Below are 23,141 nucleotides of genomic sequence, written 5' to 3'. Positions count from 1 at the left end.
AAAACAACGAACCAGCTCGGCGAGCCAACCAACCACAACATCCACAACCCAAGCTACAAATCTACTCTAAAACCTTAGAGCCAAGGTAAATCGAGACAAGAGTGAAGCCATGTTCTTTGGGAACTGGGCCGCTGATCCTTCATTCCCTTCACCCAGGGTACAGGTCACCTGACGGTGCAGAGGGGCCGGGGCGTGCAAAAAATCTTGGGAGGAGCGCATCACCAAAGTAAAGCAGAAACTGGTCCTTAGGGAGTGTTGTTCCCTTTCCATTGTGCGTAAAAACCTGGTCATCAGGTGTGAAGCACTCTGTTGTAGTACGTAGCACAGGTCTGGCCCATCCCACAAAACAGTGCTGTTTCAGTTACCTGAGCCATCTTCCATTTCATCTGGAAGCCTAAGATCAACCGGGCCTGCAGGTACTCCATGTACAAAACTCTGGATAAGGTGGGGCAAGAACAGACCCAATGTTGCCCTCAACCTGATGGTCACCTTTGTTTGCAGCTGCATCAAACTGTGCGAAGACCCTCAGTACGCAAACACCAACTGTCACTATGCACGGAGGTTCTACCGGCCCCCGGAGTTGTGAAGGATGGGACTGGCCTTGCAGTCGTGGGATGCTCACAGTATTTGGACCGTTCTGTATCACCTGTCCTTCAAAGTGGAATTTGCAAAGAAAAACCCCTTTGGCCACAAGTCCATCAGGAAGTGGTCAGCACATAGCATCCTCAACACCTATGGGAAGAGAGGGTGGATTGTGTTGTGTGGTTCCCTGTGCAGACTGTCAATGTCGTTTGGCAAAATGCCTCATCTCCAGAACTTTCCAACAAGCACCAAGACATCAATTGGCCTGTGCCACCGCTTGTTGCCCTTGAAGTGGCTGTGGGGGGTAGGGGGTCGAGACTGTCACATCTCCTCCTGAAATATGCTTTTGCGAAGAAAGTCTGGATGAAGATGCAATGGTTTTTGTTAAGCAGCTCCATGACGTGGGATTCTGTGCTCAATGGTCTGCTCCCCAGGATGCACAGTGCAACAAGCATCGACTGCGCCTGGAGAACCATCAACTTGGGGGAAAAACGCTCTTTGGTCTGCCCGAACCTCATTGGTCTTCCAGAACAAGAAGTTGACCCCAGCTGAGTGTTGCAGACTAGCACATTCCAAGGTCCAGGACTATGTGCTGAGGAACACACTAAAGGTTGGGGCAGCTGTCGTCAAGGGGCAGTGGGAAAGACCATGGTCGAAGGTCTTCCTGCTGAAGGTAAATGGGGGTGCATACAGTTATTGGACCCTCCTAGTGTGTCAAATATATATAAATACTAGTATCATATGTCTAAGAAAGGTCTTTGGTTTTGTGTATAGTCAAACTCCAATGTTTTGTGTTTACTTGATATGCAATTGTGCAGAACCCAACAGCTTTTGTGTCAATGTATATATACAAGGATTTTTTATGACTGAAGTATGTTTTTGAAATAAAAAATTCTGGAACAGGACTTCACAGTCAGTGTGGACGTGAAGGATATCGCGGAAGATCATCCCCGGCGATAAGCAGGAGGAAGAACTTCCAACCAGAGGGTGCTGAGTCGTCGCGCGTTTGCATTCTGGGAGAGGAGAATCACTTACGTGCAGGATAGGAGGCTGGTCACCTGCTTCATCAGCCTGGACCCGGAGAAGGCCTTAGCAGGATATTGCACATGTACATGACAGATATCCTCTCCAAAATGGGCTTTTGGGATGGTATCTGCAATTGGATCCGACTGCTCTACATCAACATCTTTCACACAGTTTCTATCAACGGGTGGGATTCAGAAAGCTTCCCGATCAGATCTGGAGTCAGGTAGGACGGCCCCTCTCTGCCTTGTTTGTGTGTTGTATAGAGCCTTTTGCCAAATCAATCAGGAAGGATGTGAGCCTGAGGGGGGTGACTATTCCAGGCAGCGGAGGCCTGCAGGTCAAAGCCTCCCCGTAAATGGATGATGTCGCTTTTTTCTGCTCAGATCCATGGCAGTGTGCAGGCTCATGAGCATCTGTGGCCAGTCTGACCTGGTCTCGGGTGCCAAGATAAATCAAGGCAAGAGTGAGGCCATGCTCTTTGGGAACCGGGCCAGCCAATCTTTTATCCTGTTCACCATCAGGGCAGGTTACCTGAAGGTGCTGGGTATTTGGTTGGAGGGGCTGGAGCTTGCGCCAAAGCCTGGGACGAGCATGTCACTAAAGTGAAGCAGAAACTAGGCAGATAGGAGCACCGGTACCTCTCCATTGCGAGTAAAAACCTAGTCATCAGGTGTGAGGTACTCTCAGTGTTGTTGTACATGCTGCAGGTCTGGCCTATTCCCCGAACCTGTGCCACTGCAGTGACCTAGGCCATCTTACTTCATTTGGGAGTCAAAAATGGACTGAGTCCAAAGGGACATTATGTATAAAGAACTGGACAAAGCGGAGGACCAACACACCCAGTGCTACCCTCACCCTGATGGCCACCCTTGTTTGTGGCTGCATCAAGCTATGCATTGATCCTTGGTACGCAAACACCAAGTGTCACTACTTACTGAGGTTGTTCCTGTCCCCGGTATTGCGAAGGATAGGCTTGGCCTTATTGCTGTGGAACACTGGAAGTATTTGGACAGTCCCGTATCACCTGTCCTTCATGGAGAAATTTGTGAAAAAACAACTTTGACCACAAGTCCATCAGGCAGTGGTCAGCACGTAGCTCCTTATGACCCTTTGGGAAAAGGAAAGGGTGGTTCTTATCGAGTGGTTCCCTGTACAGACTGTCAAAATTCATTTGGCAGAATGCCTGATCACCAGAACTTTCCAACAAGCACCAGGACATTGCTTGGTTGGTGGTGGGAAGGGCTCTGCCAGCAAGATCCTTCATGCACGCCTGGATTCTCTGCGCCACTGCACGCTGCCCTCAAAGCGGCTGTGGAGGGGATGACACTGTCATACACCTCCTTCTGGGATGTGCCTATGCAAGGGAAGTCTGGAGAGAAATGTAGTAGTTTTTGTTGAGGTTTGTCCTGAGCAGCTCTGTGACACGGGACTCTGTGCTCTATGGTCTGTTCCCCGGGACCCACACCGAGACAAACATTAACTGTGCCCATGTGACCATCAACGTGGTGGAAACTACTCTTTGTTTTGCCCAAAACTTGCTGGTCTTCCAGCTTAAAGAGCTGACCCTGACAGAGTGTTCCAAGGTCCAGGACTATGTGCTGAAGGACACACGAAAGGTTGGGGCAGCTGCCGCCAAGACACAGTGGTGAAAGACCACCGAGTGAGGCCCTTCCTTTCAGTATCCAGGGATCCATTTAGTAACCGGGCCCTGCTCATGCCTCAGCTAAATGCCAAGAGGTTAACTGTAAATACAGAGAAAGGCAAATGCCAACGTTTATTCTCTGTAAGTAAAGAGAGTATAGACCCAAACGACTTCGTTAACTGTCTATGTACATAAAGATTTCCTTTTATGAATAAAGTATATCTTTGAAAAAAAAATTCTAGCAGGCGTCTTTGCAGTCAGTGTGGGTGTGAAGGGCATCGAGAAAAATCATCTCCTGTGATAAGGAGGAGGAAGAAATGCCTTCAATTAGATTCATGAATCTAATTTCAAAAATATAAAAGTCTAAACAATTTTCTATATCAACATCTGTCATATCACCTTCCAATTGGACAAACGCAGGAAAGAAAAATACTCCTGGCTATAGACAGAAACAAATCTGTTCTTGCTTCACAGTTTCAGAATCTCAAAATACCATTAATTTGTTATGGCAGAAAACAAAGGCACCAATATATTTCAAAAATTCTCATCATCACTGGTAATTTTCATTAACAATTCCCCCCTTCTTCCTTGCAAAAATTATTACTGCAACATGTTCCACAGCTGGCAGGGAAAGACAGGCTTATCCATAAGCTTCTCCAGTATGGTCTTCAATGGTATTCTGCACATACACAGCAGGATCTATCAATTGAGTTTGGCAAATTGAAGGAAGTGAGCATGTTCATTTTTTTAAAAAGAGATAATACCCAATAATTAGTATACAAGCATCCCTGTAAAATCTTAACCCTGATCTACTCAATCTTGCTTAAGCAAGAAGCTCAAAAACATGAACATGTAAAATAATGAAGAAATTGTTTGTAAAAAACCGAAAAGAACTGCAGATGCTGTATATCAGAAGCAAGAACAGAAATTGCTGGAAAAAGCTCAGCTGGTCTGGCAGCAGCTCTGGAGAGAAATTAAAGTTAACATTTCAGGTCCAGTGACCCTTCCTCAGGTAAATTCTGTTGCTTCCAAAGATTTAATTAAAGAAAATATTTATCCATAGCAAAACTAAATTCAGTGTGAAAACAGATGCCCATGAGAAGTCCAACTGTTAATTGTTAAGGCTCCCACACTAGTTAAGTCGGAACCACAATCATCTTGCGAAAAAGGAATGGTCCCAATCTTTTAAGAAACAAATTAATCTTCAACAAAGTACAGTAGTTGGGATATCATGTTATGGTCATACAAGACATTGGTAAGGTTACATTTGGAGTACCGAGTACAATTCTGGTTCCTCTGCTGTAGGAAAGATGTTAATAAACTGGAAAGGGTGCAAATGAGATTTACAAGGATGTTACTGAGACCGGAGGGTTTGAGGTTATAGGGAGAGGCTGGATAAGCTGGGACTTTGTCCCCTGGACGGAAGGAGGCTGAGGGTGACCTTATAGAGTTCTATAAAATCATGAGGGTCATAGGTAAGGCGAAAAGCCAAGATCTTTTCCCTCGTGTAGGGGAATTCAAAGCTAGAGGGCATAGGTTTAAGGTGAGAGGGGAAAGATTTAAAAGGGACCCGAGGGGCAACTTTTCATACAAGAGAGTGCTGTGTATATGGAATGAACTGCCGGGGAAGTGGTGGAGGTGAGTACAATAATAACATTTAAAAGACATTGGATGGGTACAGGTTTAGGGGGAGGAAAGGTTTAGAGGGATATGGGCCAAACATAGGCAAACAGGACTAGCTCAATTCAGAAAAGCTGGTCGGCATGAACGAATCAGGCTGAAGAGTCCGTTTCTGTACTGTATGACTCGAAAGATTTGTGAATTCAAAAATAATTCTCAAATATTTGTTTCAATGACACTTAACCATGTGGGAGAGAAATTGGTCAGGAGGCCAGCAAAAGTTGTTTAATATGATATTGGGAAAAATGTCACAGGTGGACAGGCATTTGGAATGCTTGCCTTCATTGGTCAGTGCATGGAGTATAGGAGTTGGGGGTCATGTTGCAGCTGAACAGGATATGGGTTAGGCCATGTTGGAACACTGCATTCAATTCTGGTCTCTCTGCTATAGAAAAAATGGTGTGAAACTTCAAAGGGTTCAGAAAAGATTTAGAAGGATGTTGCAGGGGTTGGAGGGTTTGAGCAGGAGGGAGATGCTGAATAGGCTGAGGCCATTGTCCCTGGAGCGTCGGAGGCCGAGGGGTGACCTTTTAGAGGTTTATAAAATCATGAGGGGCATGGATAGACTAAACAGCCAAGGTCTTTTCCCCAAGCTAGGGGAGTTAAACATAGGTTTAACGGGAGAGGGGAAAGATTTAAGAGGGGCCTTAAGGGGCAACTTTTTCACACAGAGGATGGTGTGTGTATGGAACGAGCTGCCAGAGAAAGTGGTGGAGGCAGATACGGTTACAATATTTAAGAGGCATCCTGATGGTTATGTGAATAGGAAGGATTTAGAGGGATATGGGCAAATTCTGGCAGTTGAGATAAATTTAAGATTACTGGTTAGCATGAATGAGTTGGACTGAAGGGTCTATTTCCATGTTGTACATCTCTATGACTCTTAATCAAGAACGTATATCACCTGGCTTGGTCGCAACTGTTGTCAGTCCATAATGGAACCATGACACCTATTCTTTTACTACTTCTCAGCCAGATTTCTCCAAAGTCCCCCTGACTTCCAATCCTCTGTTCTCTGTACAAACAGACTCATTTGAAACAGCCCATATTAGGCCACTAAAAGTCCTGCTTGTCCATCACCTCCAAATGATCGGAATACTGTAATGTATATATTTAAAATCTTGCTTATCTTCAAATTTCTCAATGTCCAGCCTTAACTGTTATCACTGCAATATATTCCAGGCTTGCATCCACACTGCAGGATTAGTTGTCAGAAACTGGCCTTTTGTGCAATTCTTCCCTTTGCCCTATTAGTACTATAAGTTATTATTCACATGCTCTGGAACTCCTCCATTAACCAACTGTATTCCCTCTCACCATCTTCAAAACATTTCCCAAAACCTCCTTTTGAGGAAGATTTTGTTACCTACAGCCAAAGTAAGTAAGTGGAGAGAAAGTATAGCAGATGAAGTTCAATATGCAGAAGCATAAGGTTATTCACTTCTGACAACTTGGAATATTTGTTTAAATATTGAGAAACTAGGAACTCTGGAGAGATAAAGGAATTACAAAAAGTAATTTGAAGACTAATGCTATGTTACCCTTTCTCTCAAGGGCATACAAAAGTGAGGAAGCTGTGTTTCAGGTGTACAGAACCTTAGTCAGACTCCATTCACAGTACTATGTTCAATTTTTCCATACAAGGAGTAATGGAAACCCGGACCTTATTCCCTCAAAAGGCTGTGAATGCTGATGCAATTGAAATGTTCAAGACCAAGACTAACAGGTACTTTTGATAAAAAGAATTAATTGCACATTGAACAAAGATAGATTAATGGAGTTGGTGTGCACATCAGCCTTAATGTAAAGTTATGATGTAGCAGGTTTCAGCAGCAAATGGTCTATTCCTGTTTCTCTGTTTAATTGCCAAAAGAGACTTTGTCATCACATCAAAAGGATAAGACTGTCAACAATATAACAGTTTTACAATACTGAATTATATTGTCATTCCAAGTGAAGCTCTCATGTTCTAGAATGGTACTTGAACAAATAACCTTGGCAGCTTAGATGCCAGAATCCTGACCACTGAGTCAAGCAGTCACAAATCAAATGAAATCAGAACATTTGAATGCTAAACAAATTTCAGTGATCAATGGCTGCCCTTGCAAATGGAAAGCCGTTTCAAATGGTGTTCTGCAGGACTTGGAATTGGGACTCCTGCTGTTGGATTTATACATTAACGATTTGGACTTTAATGTGAGGGGCAGAATTGGGAAATCTGCCGATGACACAAAAATTGGCCATGTATTGGACAGCATAGAGGATAACTATAAGCTCCAAAATGATACAGATGGGTTGGTGGAGTGAGCAGGAGAGTGGCAGATGAAGTTCAACTCTGCCAAGTGTGAGGGGATGCATTTAAAGAGGTTAAACAGTAAATGGAAATACACAATAAACAGTAATAGACTGAGAGAGGTACATGAAAAAAAAAGAGATCTTGGTGTGTAAGTGCACAGGTCCCTAAAGGTAGCAGTGCAGGTAGGTAAGGTTGTAAAAAAAAGGCATATGGAATACTCTCCTTCACTGGCAGATATATAGAATACAAAAGTAGGGATATAATGATGAAACTGTATAAGACACCAGTGAGGCCACAAGTGGAGTACTATGTGCAGTTCTGGATACTACATTCAGGAAGGACATAATTTCTCTGCAGAGAGTGCAGAGAAGACTTACTAGACTTTTGCCAGAGCTGGAGAACTGTAGATATGTGTGGAGGTTGGAGTTGTTTTCCTTGTAACAGAAAAAGCTGAGGGGTGACATGATTGAGGGAGACAAAATTGTGAGGGATAGAGATGGTGTAGACAGGTGGAGCTTGTTTCCCTTGGCAGAGAGTTCAAAACCAGGAGTCATAGATTCAAGCTAACTGGCAGAAGGATTAGAGGGGATGAGAGGAAAAAGTTTTTTTAAAAAAAGAAAGAGGGTGGTGGGTGTCTGGAATTTGCTGCTTGAGATTTTTTTTATTATTCATTTATGGGATGAAGGTGTCACTGGCTAGGCCAGCATTTACTGCCCATCCCATAGGGCAGTTAAGAGTCAGCCACATTGCTGTGGCGCTGGAGTCACATGTAGGCCAGACCAGGTAAGGATGGCAGTTTCCTTCCCTAAAGGACATTAGTGAACCAGATGGGTTTTTTTTTAAACAATCTACAATAATTTCACTGTCATCATCAGACTCTTATCTCCAGAATATTATTGAATTCAAAATCCACCATCTGTCGTGGTGGGATCCGAACCTGGGTACCCAGAACATTACCTGGATCTCTGGATTAACAGTCCAGCCAGTGCCTCCTCGAGTTGGTGGTAGAGGCGGAGACCCTGAACTCTTTTAAAAAGTGCCTGGATCTGCACCTTAAATGCTGTCAGGGCTACGGGCCGAATGCAGGAAGATGGGATGACAAAGGGCATCTGGGTATCTTTGGGTTGGCACAGACCAGATGGGCCAAATGGCCTCTCCTGTGCTTTATCATTCCTATTGTTCGATGGTTCTAAGTGGTCAGATAAAGTGCACAATTCATTCAAATAGACAGCAGAAGCACAATGTGCCAAACAATTTCTTGCTTTCTAACAGTCTACGACTCTACAGCCAGCTTTCCGTAAGCACAGAATGTGGTCACTAAATATGGGCTCACCTACCACACCAAAGTCATGCATTCATAAATGTATTGCTCACTGCACTGAAAAATACTTAGCCTTTCTTCAACTTCTTTGAATGATCATGCGTAGAGTTTGCTGTTTTCTTAACCCTCAACACGGAAAAGGAATAGATGCAGTGTTAACAAAAGCCAAATAAAATCCAACTGTAACCATACCATATAATCAAAATTCTCACATCTTAAATTCCACAGAAAACTTGATAATGGTATGGGCATGGTGCCAGAGAAGTGAAGGACGGAAAACATTGTATAGTTATTGGAAAAAGGGACAGACTGACCAATTACAGGTCAGTCAGCCAAACCTCAGTGCTTGGGAAATTATTGGGAAAATTCTAAGAGATAGGATAAATCTCCACTTACAAAAAGATGGATTGATGAAATACATGACAAAGACAAAGAATGGATTTGCTAAGAGAAGGTTATGTCTTACTAACACGACTGACATTTTTGAGGAGATAGGGAGGACAGTTAATGAAATAGCGCACTTGATGCATTCTATGTGGATTTTATCAGAGCATCTCATGAGGTCGACTGGCCAAAAAAAACTAAATGTCCATGAATTGGGTTCAAAATCTGCTTTGAGATAAGAAGCAACAGATAATGGATGATTTTCAAGCTAGAAAAGTAGCTTAGGGTGGGATTCCACAAGGTTCATTAGTAGGTCCCTTGACTTTTGTAGGTATATTTCAATGAGTCATAGAGATATACAGCACGGAAACAGACACTTCAGTCCGACTCGTCCATGCTGACCACATTTCCCAGATAAATCTAGTCCCATTTGCCAGCATTTCGCCCATATCCCTCTAAATCCTTCTTATTCATATACCCATCCAGACGCCTTTTAAATGTTTTAATTGTACCAGCCTGTATCAGTTCCTCTGGCAGCTCATTCCATACACGCACCAACCTCTTCATGAAAATGTTGCCCCTTAGGTCCCTTTTAAATCTTTCCCCTCTCACATTGAACCTATGCCCTCTAGTTTTGGACTCCACTACCCCAGGCAAAAAGGACTTCGGCTATTCACTCTATCCAAGCCTCTCATGAATTTATAAACCTCTAAGGTCACCCCTCAGCCTCCAATGCTCCAGGGAAAATAGCTCCAGGCTATTCATTCTCTCCCTACAGCTCAAACCCTCCAACTCTGGCAACATCCTTGTAAATCTTTTCTGAACCCTTTCAAGTTTAACAAAATCCTTTCTGTAGCAGAGACACTAGAAGTGAATGTAGTATTCCAACAGTGGCCTAACCAATGTCCTGTACAGTTTGAACACGACCTCCCAATTCCTATACTCAATGCACTAACCAATAAAGGCAAGCATACCAAACGCTTTCTTCACTATCCTGTCTACCTGCGATTCCTCTTTCAAGGAACTATATACCTGTACTCCAAGGTCTCTTTGTTCAGCAACACTCCCCAGGACCTTAGCATTAAGTGTATAAGTCCTCCCCTGATTTGCCTTTCCAAAATGTACCACCTCACATTTATTGAAATTAAATTCCACCTGCCACTCCTCACCCCATTGGCCCATCTGATCAAGAGCCCGTTGTGCGCTGAGGTAACCATCTTCACTGTCCAATGGACATCCAATTTTAGTGTCATCTGCAAACTTACTCACCATACCTCCTTTATTCCCATCCAAATCATTTATATAAATGATGAAAACCAGTGGACCCAGCACTGATCCTTGTGGCACACTGCTGGTCACACGTCGCCAGGCTGAAAAGCAAACCCCCTGCCACCAACCTCTGTTTTCTACCTTCAAGACAGTTCTGCATCCAAATAGCTAGTCGTCCCTCTATTCCATGTGATCTAATCTTGCACCTAATCATGGTTTCTCAGTGTACCATGAGAAACCTTGTCCAACACCTTACGCAAGTCCATAAAGATCACGTACACCACACTGCCCTCATCAATACTCTTCGTTACTTCTTCAAAAAACTCAATCAAGCTAGTGGAACTCAACTTCCCATGCACAAAGCCATGATGTCTATCCCTAATCACTCCTTGCCTTTCCAAACACACGCAAATTCTATCTCTTGGGATCCCCTCTGTTACGAAGTTGGGTACAGTATTCATGAATACGGTGGCACAGTGGTTAGCACTGCTGTCTCACAGCGCCAGGGACCCGGGTTCGATTCCAGCCTCAGGCGGCTGTCTGTGAGGAGTTTGCACGTTCTCCCTGTGTCTGCATGGGTTTCCTCCCACAGTCCAAAGATGGGCAGGTTAGGTGGATTGGCCATGCTAAATTGCCCATAGTGTTCAGGGAGGTGTAGATTAGGTGGGTTATAGGGGGATGGGTCTGGGTAGGATGCTCTGAGGTTTGGTGTGGACTTGTTGGGCCGAAGGGCCTGTTTCCACACTGTAGGGATTCTATGATTCAATTGAAAGGCAGGAAGCTAAATGTGTGGTAAAGTGCTTTTAAGCTTAAACAGAGAAGGTGTCTGTAAACAGCTGGGAAATTGTACAGACAGTTCTAAAATTGCCACATGCATCCATTGGCTGTGTGAGTGGAAACCTCAGATTGTTTTGATATTTTGACAACGAGTTTGAATTTGGCCAATTAATTTATAACAAGCACCAAGATACAGAAAACCAATTGAATTTAATTCGAATGGTGTTGACAACCTGAAACCAATTGCATTATAGGAAATTGATGAGGCCATTCGGAAGATCAGGGACAGCCAATTGTCATCTACAGCAAAATCAAGTCCACCTCTTGACATATAAACCTGGCTTTCACAAAATATTTTTAAGCTCTCTAAAAAGCCCTAAAGATACCATGGCATTTTAGCTCAAAGCCGTCACCGCAGAAATTAAAGAGAAAAACATCCAAGACGGCTGAAATCGATAGAAGAAAAATTCTTTCAAGTTCGCATAGACTAAGTTTTAATTTATTGTCGTCTTATTAATTGGGTTTATACAAGTGGGACTTGTGTTTATTGAACAGTATTCCAGTAGAATTTAAACCAGATAGGGAGTAGTTAGTAGTCCAGGGGGGAATTGTTGGTTTGTTAGTAATTCTGTTAATTTGTTCATTGTTAGGATTAAATGAACAAATTGTTTTTTGTTATTTGTAAAGTGGAAATCAGGGATTTTTTCTTTTGAACACTCTTTTAATAGATTACGAGGGGAGAAGTGAGCTTCTCTGGGTGTTTTGAGGGTAATTATTAGAAGGGAACCTCTACTCCCATCATCACAGGTTGGGGCTTGTGTTTTGGTTTAACTATCAGAAGGGTTCAGCCATTCCCCCTCTGTAACACCAACAACTTGCCACTACTGATGTCAGGCTCACCGGTCTATAGTTACATGGTTTTTTTTCTTACCATCTTTCTTAAATAGCGGCACCACGTTAGCCAACCTCCAGTCTTCTGGCACCTCACCTGTGGCTGTCAATGATACAAATATCTTAGCAAGTGGCCCAGCAATCACTTCTCTAGCTTCCCAGAGTTCTAGGGTAGATCTGATAAAGGTAGATAAATCCCCAGGACCTTATGCATCTCAAGACATTCAGCACCTCCTCCTCTGTAACAAGGACATTTTCAGAATATCACAGTTTATTTCCCCACGTTCTCTATCTTCTATATCCTTCTCCACAATAGGATATGAAAGCTAGAGAATGTGGAGAAATAAATTGTAACATCCTGAAAAATGTCCACATTGCAGAAGAGGTAGTGCTGAATGTCTTAAAATGCATAAAGGTGGATAAATCCCCTGGACCTTATCAGATATACCCTAGAACTCTGTGGGAAGTGAGGGAAGTGATTGCTGGGCCCGTTGCTGAAATATTTGCATCATTGATCGCCACAAGTGAGGAACCAGAAGACTGGAGGTTGGCTAACGTGGTGCCACTATTTAAGAAAGGTGGTAAGGAAAAGCCACGAAACTATAGACTGGTAAGCCTGACATTGGTGGTGGGAAAATTGTTGGATGGGGTCCTGAGGGACAGGATTTAAATGTATTTGGAAAGGGAAGGACTGATTAGGGATAGTCAACTTGGCTTTGTGCATGGGAAATGAATGTCTCAGGGACCTAAATGAAGCAAATGCAACTAAGAAGTTTGCAGAAAGTACAAACTGGCCCAGTGATTGATATAAACTCAAACAAAGTTGCAAGTCAACAATTCCTCTAATTCTGTGGCTCAGACTTTGAATAACCTCCAAGTGGTATATTTAAACCACAGAAGAAGAAGTCGTACAGCAGAGCTTTCCTTTAGCTACTGCACAGGTGTACCTGTGTACCACCCCAGTCCAACACCGGCACCTCTAGGGAACACTGGTGCAGGCTATAGGAAGACAACAATAGACTAGTTGGGTAGGTGGAAAAGTGATAAGTGACATTCAGTGTGGAGTGATTTGAGATAACAGTGCAAGGGAATGCACAATAAATGGGAGAGTACTGAGGACTTTGAAATGCATGTCCATAGATCTTTGAAGATGGCTGACAGCCACAGTGAATGAGGTGGAGTTTTATTAGCCAAGGCACAGGAAAAAAAAGCAGGGAGGTTATGCTGGAACTGCGGAAACATTGGCTAGGCCATAGCTGGAGTACAGCGTGCAGCTCTGATCAATGCGCTGTAAGAAAAATATAATTGCACAAGAGAGGTTACAGGGAAGATTTAGAAGGACGTTGCCTGGAAAATTCCGGTTATATGGAAAAATTGGATTGGCTAGTTTTTTTTTTTAAATCTCCCTTCCCCAGCCCACCCCCCCACCAAAAAGAGAAGCATTCCTACAACTTAGAAAGCTTTCCCACGGGCAGCTTAATATGTGGATCAGCTGCCCGCTTCTCCAAGGCAGAAAGTCAATTTAAATACCCTAAGCCTGAATTAAGGGTGAATTTTCAGGCCTAGTAATATTTTGAAGGCAGTCGAGAGCAGTCCTACCCCCACCATGCCCAGAAGCTGCAAGATCATAGAAGCAGCCTTCTCTGACAGATCGTGGATCTCTTGAGTCAAAGACTCTATGTCTAATTGAGTTGTTCTGCATTATTAATCCAATTTTACATCAAGTAGCAGACTTGCCTCAGCAGGGCCCACCTCTCCCAGTGGGCTGTTTAGGTTTGAAAGCTAGGGGCCTTCTGATTGAGCTGACAGTATAGAAAAACTGCCAGCCATTTATTCCGTTACCTTCTGCAAAATTTTAAGGCTGATCTCCCTCTTCAGTTGAGCTAGCTAGCCCTTCAACGATATTCTCTTCATGATCTCATAACATGAATCTTATTTACTGTCAGGATCTTATCGTGTTCTAAAACTTATTTATCTCCTACCAAAAAAAAAATTCCTCATGCACAGCCTATGTAGCCTCATTTTAACCTGAGTTGAAAAGCAGGCATTTAAGCTGAGTAGCACTATATGCAATTATCAGTAAGCATGAGATATGAACCCATATCAATCTGATTGAAAGGCAGGAGTGCTACTACAGAAACCAATTTTAGGATCTGTGAAAAAATACCAAATTAAAAACGTTTAATTGCACCTCTCTCATTTAGACAATATTGTTAATGCATGAGATTGTAACTTTCTGAAATGTTAAACCGTAGTACACATTGCACCTGTATACAGTATTACTGTTGTAGACCATGAAAAGCTTTACTTAAAGGACTACAACAGAATACAACTACCCACAGAGAGAAGCTTGAAGGAATCTGGGAATATCTTTCATAAATCGACATTCAAAGTTCAGTGAATTTTCATCTTTAACAGATTAGAAGTCATGGAAACTCTACCTGCAATTGTCCCCAACAGTGACAATCTCCACTTCACTGTCTGTTGAGGTAACATTGATTTCTTCATTGGCAGTAACCTGGGGAGCTGAAGTGGCCTCAATCACCACAACATCCTCATCAATATTTCCTGCAAACAATAGAAAATTTAAAATCAGCAAAAATTTAACATGCACAACAAAATATGTGGTGTTGTAGGTTCAGTTACACCCAATGTGACCTACATACCACAAACATTTCAGAGACAAAAATATTGCCAGTGGTATTTGGTTAATGTATAGTTAATAATGCTAAAACATGCTGCATCAATCTAATACATATTATCAAAACTGAAAGCTATCAACAAACCTTTTTCTTTGAAGTTCATCCATTTTCCATACATTGAACATTTTCCTGTGTAAAATTCAAATCTTCACTGATTTGTGAAACTATCAACACAATTTACCGCATTTTGACCACATTTATGAATAAACTAAGCCCGCAGAGATTCAAAATACAAAGTCTGGAGTTGAACTATGACTACTTATTTCACTGTTGCTTCATAATGAGCTTGGAATAAGACCAACTCTGAATGACAGGAAAACTTAATTTCTGAAAGTCTGAAACAAAAGCAGCCAATTCTGCAATATCTAAAGCACCTCAAACAAAAATCAACTTTTCAAGAATCACGACTTAAATAAATTATTCAGCCGTTTGTTTGCCAGATATTAACAGGCTTGCTCTACAATTTCAGCGCTCTGTCCATCATGTCAAAGGTAGTTATATGTCCTCTGCCAGGGGCAAGAGCGAGCACAAGGAGACAAATTTCTCCCTGCAATTTTTATTTTTAAATGCCTAAATGCAGGCATTAGCTTCAATAACATGTAAATAATGTACTTATAAATATTTGCTATTTCTTAGGGTCCTTGCTGGCCACAACTTTAAAACTCAAATTCTGAGAGAACACAACACATGCAGTACTGAAATAGTTTCAAAACTATTTCTACCTGCTTTGGTTTTACATGAATGGAAATAGGAATACTGTCAAGAGAGTAAGGTACAACATCTATTTGTAACTGGCACGTGGTTGTGCGTGCTCAATTTAAAGCATGGACTTCTTCACAAAATCACTTATAGTATATGAGGGCATTCAGTTTATAACTTAATTAAAATTCTAATTATTGGGAGGCAAAGGACTAAACAGGGAGTCAAAGTACTCACTGAGCTGTGAATCTAATTTTATGCATCATTCTGAAATACGTTGCTGTCTCAATTTCTTTCTTCCTAACCACTAGTCAAAATGTCAGGCACATTATAATAAGTCTTAGCCTCAAGATTAGAGGAAGCAGATTTAGGACTGAACTGAGAAGGAATTTCTTCACCCAGAGGGTTGTTAGTCTGTGGAATTCCTTGCCCAGTGAAGTAGTTGACGCTACTTCAGTAAATGTTTTTAAAATAAAGGTAGATTTTTTTTTGAACAATAAAGGAATTAAGGGATACGGTGAGAACGCGGGTAAGTGGATCTGAGTCCACGAAAGGATCAGCCATGATCTTATTGAATGGCGTAGCAGGCTCGAAGGGCCAGACGGCCTACTCCTGCTCCTAGTTCTTATGTTCTTAGGACAGCTACAAGTGATACAAGGCAAGTTCAAATACCCTCAAAAGCAGTTTGAGAAATCCAGAAAACTTGGTAAAAGTGATGATTGTTGTAAAACTGGTTCATTGATAGCCTTTAAGGGAGGAGACCCACTTTCATCTGCATGTGATTAGACTGCATTCAAATTGCCAAGCAGGCTACTTAGTTGAATCAAAAAGCTAAACAACACCAAGGCAGCAACTTCGCTACATCGTGGTTTAAGGAAGGTCATGGCTATCATCTGTCAGAGCACTGAGGAATGGGGATATAAAAAAGTGCTGGCTTTGCCAGTGACACGTGCTAAACATGAATAAAAAGAAAAGTGTAAAAGGAGGGTTACAGTTACAAATAGACAGCTTTATCAATCTCCCAAATCTCTGGCACTTTTGCCAGTTTCTCTCTCATTCTTTCTTCCCCAAAGTACAAAATATGTGCACACTTTCAAGTCATTGGTCATCTTCATGTGATTAACCTGGCTTAGACAACTGACTCAGAAACTGGAAATCTGAATTTGAACATGACAGCTACTGGTCTGTATAATTCAACCACACATGCTTATTTATCAAGTGAATTATGGAGAGAGTTTGGAGCAGAAAATTTTGATCTTAGATCATATTTAAATATGATAAAAGGTTACTGCCGTCTTCAAAATGATCAATAGCTGGAAGTTTTATTTAAAATGAAAATGCAATAATTACAAATAAAAAAAGCCAAACAAATAAAATCACAACAGCTGCTCATTTTTTTTTTTTACCCTCTCCGATTTTCTGTTATCAAGGAATAAAAACAATTATGGGCAAAGCATCTAAAAAGAGGTTTAAATACTCAGTCCAAATTAAAAGCAATGGTCTATGCAGCTGCAGTGAAGAGAGTTTCCACAACAAACCTAAGCAGAATGTGATGATTATAATTCTTCCCAGAAACTACTAGTTAAATGCTTGTCCACCTTAAGAACGCCATCATCCATACAGTTGAATTACGAATTGTATTTTAAGAGTCATTACCCATTTAATCGCTGGTTAATAGTATCAACTAAATCTTATGGTTCTATTCAAGAGGACAGCAATTTCTAAATTACTGTTATTTGAACTTCATTTTGAAAAAAAGTCGATCAGGCAAGCTAAACCCACACTCCTTGCATCCTTAATTCTATGAGCTTTCTTTACAATGCTGAAAACGAACATCATCTTCAAACAGCAGTTTACACTATCCACGATGAAAATTCAATGCTTTTGTCTGCAGGCAGTTGACTTTTGCTTCATACCTGGCTATTTGTTTGAAACAAATACAATTGCATTCATATAACGTTTGTTATGTTGTCCAAATGCTCCAAAACCACGAATAATAAACACTTAAGCGTAACCAATGTTATAATAGAGGAAAAAGCAGCAGTTTGTGCACAGCAAGATTGCAAAAGAACTGCAGGTGGATGACTGGTTGCATTATAAATACAGGCAAGGACACAGAACATGTTTGTTCACACCAGTGAAATGGAATAAACAGTCAAGTCTTGATTTAGGATCTCTTAAAAAAAAAGAGAGCCAATATGAGTGCAGTACTCCCTCAGTAGTGGGCCGAGAGGTCAGTTTAGATGGTTACTAGGACTAAGCGAAGCCTGACAGCGTCCAACAAATGATGTTCAATTTAAGCAAAAATAACCCATCATCACCAATACAACACAAATCAATGACAACAATTACTGATACGAATTCTAAAACAATGACCAAGCCATCAAAATTCTTTCTTGACCTCAACCCATGTATTCTGTTCAGAAGTTTTCTCTTTTCTTCTGAAGGTGAATTAAGAAGTGGAATTGTTGAGAACACAGTAGGATAGTGGCAAGGTCATTGAGGCCCGGATTACTGCTCTGGGGACAAGGGTGCAAATCCTATCATGGCAGCTACAGGAGTTAAAATAAATTCATAACTTTGGAATTCAAAGCTACTTTCAGAAATGGTGACCAAGAAACTATCAATGGTTGTGAAAACCCTCATGGCTCACAAGTGCCCTTTAGGGAAAGAGATCTGCCATCCACACCTAGTCTGGACAACATACGACTCCAGACACAGCCAAGTGGTCAAATCATACCTGCCCTCTAAAATGGCCTCACAAGTCACTCAGTTCAAGGGGCAACAAATGTTGGCTTTGCCATAAAACACCCACATCCCATAAACAAAAAAAACTGGGTTCAAGGGTAGTCTATGTTGTTGCTTCAGACCTAATGTGAAAACTTTGCCAGAGCCAAATAAGTTTAGACTATTCAAGTTGTTTTAGCAAATGTTGTCTTGTTAGTAGTCTACTGTGAAGTTTGCATCAGTTCTAGTCATAGATGGTATTCTGGAGTCATACAGCATGGAACAGAGCCTTCGGTCCAACCAGTTCACACTTTATTTTAAAATTTTTAAATGCCACTACGTAAATATTCTGTCCACTAGCCTGTACAGAACGTAATTGCATCAAATGCTGAAGAAGCTCTTGTGGCATAAACATCAGCTGAACTTTATGCTTAGTCACAAGAGTCTCAAACTAAACTAGGCCACCTGCCTGTGCTTTGTCCATATCCCTCCAAACCTTTCCCATTCATCAACTTATCCAAATGTCTTTTAAACGTTGTAACTGCACCTGCATCCATCACTTTCTCTGGTAGTTCATTAGACACACAAACCACTCTGTGGTTTAAAAAAAGATTGCCTCGCATATTCTTTTTAAAATCTTTCCTTGTAACCCTAAAATTATAACCCCCTAGTTTTGAACTCCCCACCCAGAGAAAAGACCCTTGTCATTCACCTTATCTGTGCCCTTCATGATTTTTTCAATGTCAGTAAGGTCACCCCTCAACCTCTTATGCTCGAGTGAAAAAAGTCCCAATCTTTCCAGTCTTTTTAATATCTCAAACCCTCCATTCTCAGCAACATCCTTGTAAATCCTGTGAAATCTTCTGAACGCTCTCAAGTTTAATAATATCCTTTTATAACTGGGTGACCAGAATTACACAGCCTATTCCAGAGGAGGCCTCGCCAATGTCCTGTACAACCACAACATCATGTCTCTACTCCTATACCCAAAAGGTCTGAAGAATGAAGCAAAGTGTGCTAAACACCTTCTGAACCACTCTGTCTATCTGTGATGCAAACTTTAAAGAATTACGTACCCGAACCCTTAGGTCTCTGTTCTACAAAACTACCCAGGTTATCGACCTTGTTTATATTACCAAAATGAAGTACCTCACATTTATCCAAATTAAACTCCATCTATCACTCCTCAGCCCATTGACCCAATTGATCAAGATTTCTTTATCATCTTAGAGAACCCTCTTCACTGTCCACTATACCACCAATTTTGGTGTCATCTGCAAACTTACGAATGTTGTCTCCTATATTCTCATCCAATCCATTTTATAAATGACAAACAAAAGCAGACCCAGTACGGATCCCTGTGGAACATCGTTGTTTTTCGGACTGGAGGTCTGTGACCAACACTATCTCCTGCCAATTAGCCAATTTTGTATCCAATTGGCAAGCTCACCCTGAATCCCATGAGATCTAACTTTACTAACTGGTCCACCATGTGGAATCTGGTCAAAGGCTTTACTAAAGACCGAGTAAACAACGTCTACTGCTCTGCCCTCCTCAATCTTTTTGGTAGCTTCGTTAAAGAAAATTCAATCAAGTTCCTTTCCCTACATTTTCATTCAATTTTATTGAATGGAAAAAAAAATTTCTTCCATGATTACACTTTGGCTCTTGTAATTGAAAAAGAAATCTCTGAATCACTATTTGTAAACAACAGTCAATGCTAACAATGAAAAATCAATTTTATAGTAATGGAGTTGTTAAATAAAGATGCATAAATCATTGTGATCATAAATGTGCAGAAGCTTATTTTATTTTCACATACTGTATTGATGAACTATTTTAAAATTAGTCAGTGATATCACATTTGAAAGTAAAGATTTACTGGCTGTGTGTGTTATGGGCAAAGATTTAGCAAATTGTAGAAATTCAAGAGGTATTCTACATGCTCAAAGCACAGAAACAGGCCCAAAAGGCTCGTTCACTCTTTTTAACTCAGTCCTTTTGTGCTGAGTAAGCTGCCCTTTACATGGACAGATGCTAGTCGCTTCCACTACACCCTGTGGTGGCAGGTTCTACATTCTAACCACTCCCTTGGTAAACACGTTTCGCCTGAATGTCCTTGTGGATTTATTCAGGGCTATTTGTCACTGTCAGTGCTGGGCTTGGTCACAAGAACATTTCATAGGAATGTTGCGACCACAGAGACTTGGCAAAAATGAACACAAAAATGAACAGCAGAAAAAGATAAATAGTTTAGTTTGGTAACAGATGGAGGCAACGAGTTGCAGTTAAGCTTAATTGTTTACATGTTGTGTTGCATTTGGTCCAAATCCAAATTCTCAGCTGGTGAATTCAAAAAAATAATCTTATGAAAACAATAGTACCTCCAGGAAGTAGCTCATCTCTGCAATTGATAAGTCAACAGCTCTGCACGTAATATCGAATAGTGTAGATGGATGTGGTAAGATCTCATTCGAGCAATAAATTTAGGATCTGGATGTCCTAATTACTTAATACAAAGTCCAGTTGTGAGTGTGACCAAAAAAAGGTTACCAGTGCCAATTTAAGGTGATCCTGTTGGCACAAATTTAATGTTTTTTTAACTCATTCACGAGATGAGGGCATCACTGGCTAGGCCAGCATTTATTGCACATCCCTAATTTCCCAGAGGGCAGTTCACAGTCAACCACATTGCTGTGGGTCTGGAGTCATATGGAGGCCAGACCAGGAAAGGATGGCAGTTTCCTTCCCTAAAGGACATTAGTGAACCAGATGGGTTTTTCCAGCAATCGACAATGGATTCATGGACATCATCAGATTCTTAATTCCAGATATTTATTGAATTCAAATTCCACCATCTGCCGTCATGGGATTCGAACTCAGATCCCCAGAACGTTATGTGGGTCTCTAGACTAATAGTCCAGCAATAATAACATTACCTTCTATCACTTTCCATCTTAAATACCATTGCCTCCCTTGGATAACAAGGCACATTTCAACAAAAACTGAAAGTCCTCAGACATAGTTTTCCAAATAAGCAATCTGTAGTTATGCAACTGAATTAATACCATCTGATAATGTTAATAAAAATTGGAGAAATTTACAGCACATTGCACCATTTGGCCCACTGTGTCTAGCTGGATCTTCGAAAGACCAGCTGCATTTAGCCCACCTGTCCACGTGAAGCAGCCACCAACATCCTTTTAAAACCATTGCTCGAATTGGTGTCCAAAACCTTTTCAGGTCAGTAATGAAAACGTTTCTCCAAGTCCACTCTCAATCTTTTGCTTAAGATTTTCAATCTATGATCTTTAGTTGTTGACCCAATTCACCAAAGAGTGCAGTTTGTCTCTGTTCATTCAATTAAAACCTCATTTTAACTTGAAACCCGTATTGGGTCATCTGTTATCCTTCCCCAATAAAAGTGTTTACCAATCTTCCTCATTACTGAAGTCCCTCTCATTACTGTTAAACATCTCATCACAACTAATATCCTAGAAAACATCCTGTATCACCTAAGACGTGCATCTTTCCTGAAGTGTGTTACCTGGAATTGACTGCAATACCCGAGGTGAGGTCTAACTAATGATTTACAAAGTTCTGTTATAGTCTGTTTGTTTTTATATCTTGTGCCTCTATTTTTGAACTTAAATACCTCATTGTTTTGTTAAACCATCTTATCAAATTACTCTGCCACCTTTTGGGATTTATTTAAATGCACAACGTGGTCTCTCTGCTTATCTACACTTTTCAAAGTCACGCCACTACTTTTCTATAACTGTCTTCCCAAGGTGCAATACCTCACTTCTCCACCTGCTTTACTTATTTAACCATTCATGTCGCATCATCTTGAAGTCAACAATAATGCTCATGGTATCTACTGTTTCCGACTATCTGCAAACATTATGATGTCCTTACAGGCAAGGCTAGGTCCTTGTCAGTTGATACAACGCATTTACCCACTGTGTTACAGTGGGAAACAGCAATTTTTAAATGTAAAATTGGTTAGTGAAGCTTCACCTGAAAACACCCAGTTCAGTTAATATGCATAACACGATGAGTGGCAGACAAACATTCGTTGTGTCTTTCACGCTTACAACGTATTTTTCAAACATGTTGAAGACATACAATTCTCTTCCAAAACAAACATCATGTATTTGTCCATTTGAAGTTGAAATTTCAGATAGTAATGGACAGATTCCCTTCATCAAAATAATCATGCTCGATAACCAGGTAATTTTTACATGACTTGAAGGAAGCTGCAGAAAAATATGGCAAGATACAATCCCCTGGTTTCCATCTTAAGACATAAGCCAAAAGGGGATGTCTGGGTGATATGGCTGTATTTTAGCGCTGCAAACCCTCGCCACTGATTAACAATCAGAGATAACATTAAAAAAAATTCTTTGCTTCTTTAAGACTAGGTTGTAAGAACTAGATGCAACACTGTGCAAAGCTGAGCTTCTATCTTGATGTATTAAATACAACTTAAACTGTTTCGGAAACATCCTAGGTGACAATACACCTTTGGAGCAAAGAGAAGCTACAAAACATATGTGCAATTTGCCAAAAGATCTGCTTTATACATTGTTCCTACAGCGGGTTCACATATCGAAGCATTTTAGAAAGATTCCCTATTGACAAGCACTTTGGCTGAAAAACCTAGTACACTCGTAACACAAGGTAGCAATATGCATCAACAGACTCAACAACACTGTTGCAAAATACAGTGAATAATGTTTTGCTTTATAACAATTCAACATCAGCTCAATCTCTAAGTCTGTAAATCTCAGGTTAGTTCGGCAGTGTTTCCTTATTACATTGGAGTAAACTTCAGGGAACAATTTTAGCAGAAGTATCAAAACGTATGGCAGAGGTCATAGGAAAAAATGATGCAAATAACATTTGGTGCTTGGAAACATCCGCATTGACACTGGTGAAAAGCATTCTATGATACCATTACGACAGCTCTGTATTAAACACAAGTATGCAAGTCCCAGATATAGGCAATAAATCAAGAGTCAAAATGTGATTAAGCAAGTAGCAAGGATGTTTGCTGAGCTCTGTACGAAGACAGTATCTCCACAGATAGTGGGAACTGCCGATGCTGGAGAATCTGAGATAACAAGGTGTAGAGCTGGATGA

At 41.1% G+C, this 23,141-nt stretch overlaps 1 protein-coding gene across 3 annotated transcripts in view; it reads right to left on the bottom strand.

Moving 5' to 3' along the window:
* Positions 1-23,141, bottom strand: part of rnf111 (ring finger protein 111) — a 109,441-nt gene that overhangs the window by 44,445 nt on the left and 41,855 nt on the right. For all 3 annotated transcript variants that reach the window (XM_048615988.1, XM_048615987.1, XM_048615986.1), the window contains one exon: positions 14,310-14,436. In XM_048615988.1, coding sequence (XP_048471945.1) covers positions 14,310-14,436 — 127 coding nt within the window. The remainder of the gene's footprint in view (positions 1-14,309; positions 14,437-23,141) is intronic.

The sequence above is a fragment of the Rhincodon typus genome, chromosome 33, assembly GCF_021869965.1.
Source record: "Rhincodon typus isolate 14 chromosome 33, sRhiTyp1.1, whole genome shotgun sequence".
Taxonomy (NCBI): domain Eukaryota; kingdom Metazoa; phylum Chordata; class Chondrichthyes; order Orectolobiformes; family Rhincodontidae; genus Rhincodon; species Rhincodon typus.
The sequence above is the reverse complement of the archived record's forward strand: the minus strand, read 5'-3'. Positions and strand labels throughout refer to the sequence as shown.